Source organism: Cornus florida, unplaced genomic scaffold, assembly GCF_030987335.1.
Source record: "Cornus florida cultivar Cherokee Brave unplaced genomic scaffold, ASM3098733v1 CherokeeBrave_3.0.0_Hap2_Chr03, whole genome shotgun sequence".
In the NCBI taxonomy this organism is placed as follows: domain Eukaryota; kingdom Viridiplantae; phylum Streptophyta; class Magnoliopsida; order Cornales; family Cornaceae; genus Cornus; species Cornus florida.
In genome coordinates, this window is record NW_026775573.1 from 23,027,821 (window position 1) to 23,033,881 (window position 6,061).

General features: G+C 37.9%; 1 protein-coding gene across 1 annotated transcript; it reads right to left on the reverse strand.

The window, feature by feature from the left end:
* Nucleotides 1-536: 536 nt before the first annotated feature.
* On the reverse strand, nt 537-4,202 carry LOC132299941 (uncharacterized). The gene is made up of 3 exons (XM_059796834.1): nt 3,825-4,202; nt 3,541-3,641; nt 537-3,174 (listed from the first exon to the last, which is right to left on the reverse strand). The coding sequence occupies exon 3, from the start codon at nt 3,087-3,089 to the stop codon at nt 798-800; it is 2,292 nt and encodes a 763-aa protein (XP_059652817.1). The 5' UTR covers nt 3,090-3,174; nt 3,541-3,641; nt 3,825-4,202; the 3' UTR covers nt 537-797.
* Between the last annotated feature and the right edge of the window lie 1,859 nt (nt 4,203-6,061).

Genomic DNA, 6,061 nt, shown 5'->3' on the forward strand with positions numbered 1-6,061 from the left:
GGCCCCACTATCAGGCGAGGTTGCTGTGGCCCAAAATTGATAAAGTGCAATGACCTCTTCAAAGGCCTTCAATGACTACGAATTTTTGTTTATCGGTTCCCTCTCGATAGTCATTGAGGATGAGTTCAATAAAAATTCGTACGCCCCCAATAATTTTAGTTCACGGTACACTATTGCTGACAAAATAACCTCCATACCAAATGCTGACATGCTATGCCCAAGCTTAAGTTCACATTCATTCATTTTATTTATTTATTTAAGTTAAAACAAACACGCACTCATTATTCACCATATGCTTCTACTGGGACTCAAAACTCTCGACCTCCCCTTTTAGAGAGAAGAAATCATACACATTATACCACCAGACTAGAGACCTTTTGGTCACATTCGTCATTCCGAGTGGAGCGGCCAAATTTCAAAATAACAAGTCTAGTCCGAAACTTACATTTTAATTCAATCGAATAAGATGAAAATCAAAACAGAACAAGTTCAAAAATTGCTGTGCTGAAGCAAAAGCCACGATGAACACAAATCTCTAAAGCTCTAGAAAATCACTACTTATATTGCGAAGGTCGAAACCATTAGGCCAATCCACAGTAATAATAATAATGTATCATTAAGGTGATATTCATAAAAGACAAACAGCTGAGAATGAACTTAATTCACCTATTGTAGATGACAAAGCATATAATAGCATTCACTTGCTTATCTAAACTAATAGGACTAACAAGAATATTTGCACAGAAGAGAAGTTTACCCATATTTAAGAGCACTAAATCAATTATTCACTGCAAAGACTAAATGGGTGCCGCACATGTTGTTCGAAAATGGCCCGTCTGGTTGCAACGGCTACAATGCACAACTCGCTTCACACGACCACGGTCTTCTGCCCTCACGCGCTTCTTCCTTGGCCGGCCAGGCGGCCTAAGTGATTTAGGTGGATTAATAATAACCTCACCATCTTTGTTTGCATTTGGATCTCCTTCAGACAACTCATTCCATAAAGTTTTATCTGGAATGGGGTGTATAGTTTGTGAGTATGCCTTCCGATAAGTCGCAACTGTGAAACAGCTCTCAGTAAATCGATGCACATTCTGCCTGCAAGAAAGGAGAGCTGCCACCGCATGTGCACAGGGCAAACCATACAGCTGCCAACCCCGGCAAAGACAGCAACGGTTCCTGATGTCAACAATATTTGTTCCTTCATGAGATATAACTTCAAATTCAGCTTCATTAGCACGAAGCACCTGATAAGTGCGCGCACGCTCAAGAGCCTCTGCAACGCGTCTCTCGGCAGTAGGCACAAGAATTGATGTCCACTGCATACTTGCCTCTCGTCGTTCATTGAACCAAGTCATAAGCTGCCTTCTAATGCATTCCATCATCTGAATTATTGGAAGCCCAGAGGCTTCTATGATCCATGTATTTAATGATTCAACGATGTTAGCTGTCAAGTGCCCAAAGCGTGTTCCCTCGAAATATGCTGTAGCCCACAAACGAGGTGGAATTCGTCTAATCCAATATGCAGCATCTTGTGATATTTCTTCTATCTCCAGAATTTTGGCTTCAAATTCAATTACTGTGAGAGCATGAGCAGCTTCCCATAATAGGTTGACAAGCATTGAATTATTAAACTCCTTACGGAAGCTTTCACTCAAGTGACGCATGCAAAATCCATGAAACGCCGTTGGGAAATTCGCTTCTACTCCATCTACAATGCCCTTCTGCCTATCTGACAAAATTGTAAGCCTTGGCATGTTCTCTGTATTAACCTCAAGCAAGTTATGAAGTTCAGAGAGAAACCACATCCAATTTTCATCATTTTCCTCATCTACAACACCAAATGCCAAAGGAAACAGAGCACCATCCCCGTCAAAACCAGTAGCTAGAAGTAAAGTGCCAAGGTACTTGCTTTTCAAGAAGGTCCTGTCAAGGCCAAGGAGTGGTCGACAAGCATTCAGAAAACCATAAATCGATGCCTGGAATGAAATAAAGAGGCGCTGGAAGCAATTATCTACTGGGTTCCCGTAAACAGATGCGATACTTCCTGGATTTGTTCTTTTAACTTGTTCACAGTACTGTGGAAGAAGGCGATACCCTTCTTCAAAGGATCCACGCATGGCAGCCATAATCCGCTCCTTGCCCCGCCAGGCTTGCTTGTAAGATAAAGTGATACCATGAACTCGATGAATCTCTTCCAGTATCTCCTTCGGCTTGTAATTGGGGTTTTCCTTAAGCCGTTCTTCCACAGAGTTTGCAACCCACTGAACTGAAGCTTGCTGATGGCCTAGATGAGCAATTCCTCCACATGTATGAGCCTCGTGAATGGTCCTGATTGTGAAAGTCGGTACACCAGGAAGCTTTGCGGCGTGTATGCGCCAGGGGCATCCCTCAGTCGCACATTTAGCAGTGAAACGAGTTTTATCAGATTTTATGGTCTGTATTTCAAAGTGAAGGGCAATTGCAGTGTCCCTTAATGCCCTTCGGCAGCTCTTGACATCAGGGAATTCTTGTCCCACATGCAGCTCATAATTAGGAGTTGCAACTGCAGTACGCGCTTGAATGACGGGACTAACAAGCTGGCCTTGCTGAATGCTCATATTGTGGGTAGTTTCAACCGCCATATCCTGGTTCTCGTCCACAGCTAGTTCCAAATTTTCATCAAATCCATGGTTTTCAGAAGCAGCCAATTCATTATGGTCAGATATAAGTAACTCAGGGTTCGGAGCAGGGAGATCCAATTTGTGGCCCTCATGTTCGGGCTTTTGGTCCATAGCCAACCCATTCTCATGTTCATAATTCTGACCATCATCTCCTCCGTGGTCTTGGGTTTGCCCTAAACCCATCTCATGGTGATGGGCATGACTCAAACCCATCTCATGCTCATGTGTATGACCCAAACCCATCTCATGCTCATGGGCCTGTCCCATACCCAAATCATGCTCATGTGTCTCTCCCAATCCCAAATCATGCTCGTGGTTCTGACCAAGACCCAGATTATGATTATGGCCTAGCACTAACTGCTTCTGTCCAAGAGCTAAATTGTGATTTTGCTCAAGTATCAACTCAGGATCAGCCATTGAAGACATAAATCACCCAATATCAACAACAATTATTCCTCAGCACAACAATCAAGAGTCAAAATTTCGCCTTTCTAACAGTATCAAATCACACCTGTCTCGAAAAATAGCTACCTTTAATAAAAGAACCACATTGCCACTCACTATTAACAAATATAAGAAGCAAACATGTAACAATGATCAAAACAAAACATGCACGAAAAAAAAAAAAAAAGAAGTTGAAAACTCTTCTCAAATTAATGAACCCCACCAATAAACAATCAATGTACTTAGGTAGAAATACTGCCTCTTTCTATTTATCAATATAATATCAGGCCTGCTTTCAAAAGCACAAGTAAGCCCAATAAAAAAAACTATAGTTTTATCTTACAGAGACAAAATCAAAACATAATTAACATGAGACAAGAATTATTGCCAAAAAGGGAATGTAAAGGCATAGAACACAAAAGCAATCACTCACCATTGCTCCTGTCACTAGTTGGCTTCTCCATTGTGCGATTCTGCAACAACATCAGAACCAAAAGCCTCCTAATTTCACACCCTCACATCAATTATTCGGAGCTGCATCAATTAACGAAAACATATCAAACTTCAACAAAACCAAAATAATGAATCAAATAATCAAAGAAAACCCAATTGAGCTAAAACGTCAACAAAAATCTAAACCGATCAAAACCCATCAAAGCCTCTTCAGAAACCCAAAAATATATAAACACATATATACATATATCAACAAAAGAGTACCTGAACATACGAAACCCAATTCAAAACCCTAGTTTTCTCTGTGCGAGTAAAAAATCCAGGGTACAAGCTTCGAAGAACATATAGATGAGTTGGGTTTGGAGTGAAAGTCGAAGAATTGCAAAAAGAGAAGACGATCTGGGATTCTGGGCACAGATTTGAATAATGAAAAAAAAACTGAGGATATCGAAATTGGAGGTAGAACTAGGGTTTGGATTGGTGAGTGGAGGGGCAAACGAGAATTTGAAAAGGGGAAGAGAGAGAAATTGGCGGGTAAGTGAGGTGAGTGTGGAAAATTGGAAAGAGAGAAGGGCAAGAGAGAGAGGGGAGATGGAGAATTACAGGGGCAGAAGGGGGCGTTCGAAGGTTGGATGGGAAATACAGGCACGGTGGAGCTGAGAAAGATGGGTATTTAGGTCAAAATATAGGACACTTCTTTTTCTCCTTTTTGAAATTACTCAATTGCCCCTCAACTGTTTGCTTTGGATGGAATTATCTAATTGTCTTTCTTATAGCTAACTTTACCTTAATATGTTGTCATTATCAATGTTCTTAAGGTAAGTGTCCATACATACTTACCTAAGTTACTTTATTTTCAAATAATAATAATAATAAATTTTGGAAACTCAAATAATACTAACTAACATGAAAAATAAAAATATTATTTTTTTTAGTGTTAATTGGACTTACCTTGTCGACTTGAATAAATTGAAGAAGTCCGGCCGATCACCTGAATTTAGATTTAAAAATATTAGTTTCACCTGGGTAGTTTTATATTCATGTGAGGTGTACCTTATTATGTTATATGGACATTTAAAAAATGTATGAAGTATTGTATTAGTTACAAGTAATACGTACGAGTAAAGAAATATGTGTCATACACTTGAAAAATATATTTAATTTTATTATATTTTTTGTTGTGAAATGCCTATTTTAAATATTATGTGTATTTTGAATATTATGTGTATTTTTTTCCTAGTTGGTTCACACACATATGTCATTTTCGAGACTTGAACTTCTGATTTTTCTTTGAAAAATAAGAAGTTGATATCTCTAAGTCACTAGTCCGTTTGATTTGAATATTATGTTGCATATCACATAACATAGGCCTCTTGTTTGGTAGAGGAAATATGTCAAAAGGGAAATGAGACAAGGAAGAATGATCAATGATGTCCTCCTAAGTGGAGTTTTTGTACCCTTTCATGATTATTAAAGTGCATAATGGTAAAATAAAGAAGTATACTCAACTTTCCATTGTTTTATTTCCTACACTTTGACTTTCCGTTGTTTTATTTCCTTTCTACCCAAATACACAATAGAGAGACTTCTTTCTTTTCCCTAGTCATATATTTTCCATCCTGTCACCTTGTTCCCTCCATTTTTACATCCACACGGCAACAAAACTTACATCGATCTGTATATATAGTAGCTAGGATCTCTAACATATGGTTTACTTTTGCTAATGATTTTGTATCAATTTATTCATCTGTTGATGCAGTAGTTTCAAGGTGAACTCAAAAGGCAGTAACTTGAAACTAATTCACACTCTTAAGTTACTATTCCTACAGAGGATTTGTTTCAATTGCTATAGTTTTAAGAATGTTAATGGAAATCACTGCATGCAATAAAAGGGCACCCAGATTAGCTTCTGAACCATTGTCATTTTGTAATTTTTCATGCAATTTCATTGTCAAATTACTTTTAAACTTTGTTCGATAGCATGGAATTGATGAAGACCAAATTTGACTTCGAATTGTATTTATATATATATATATATAACTTATTGGCCTCGGGGGTTTGTTTGGTCCCTTTTGTTCTTGGATCATTATACATTGTACATGTTATACATTATTTATACAATTTGTTTGAAATTTCGGGAAAAAAAAAACAAAGAACATTTTCTATGATCTGACAAGTCTGATTTTTGTTGAATCATCATGTCTATATGATTTTCATTTTTTTATCCGGTCTATTAATAATCCAATAGTTCATACTGGTCACATGTACTTTTCATTAATTTGATTAAAATTTGGATTGTAACTATTTATTTGTCATAAAGTATGAATCTTCAATAGTCACGTTGACACTTCTATTTCGTAGCTTCTCTGCTCTCAGTTGCAGTTTGCAAATGTGATTTAGCTTCTCTATTATCAAGTTTGCACTTTTCGAGATCTATGAAGAGTCAAACAAATATTTTTATAAATTTCTCAACCCAATGTGTTGGCCCCAAGGTTTCAACC

What these genes read in the sequence shown, in the direction of transcription:
- LOC132299941 (XM_059796834.1), bottom strand. Translation starts at nt 3,089, where the DNA reads ATGTCTTCAATGGCTGATCCTGAGTTGATACTTGAGCAAAATCACAAT.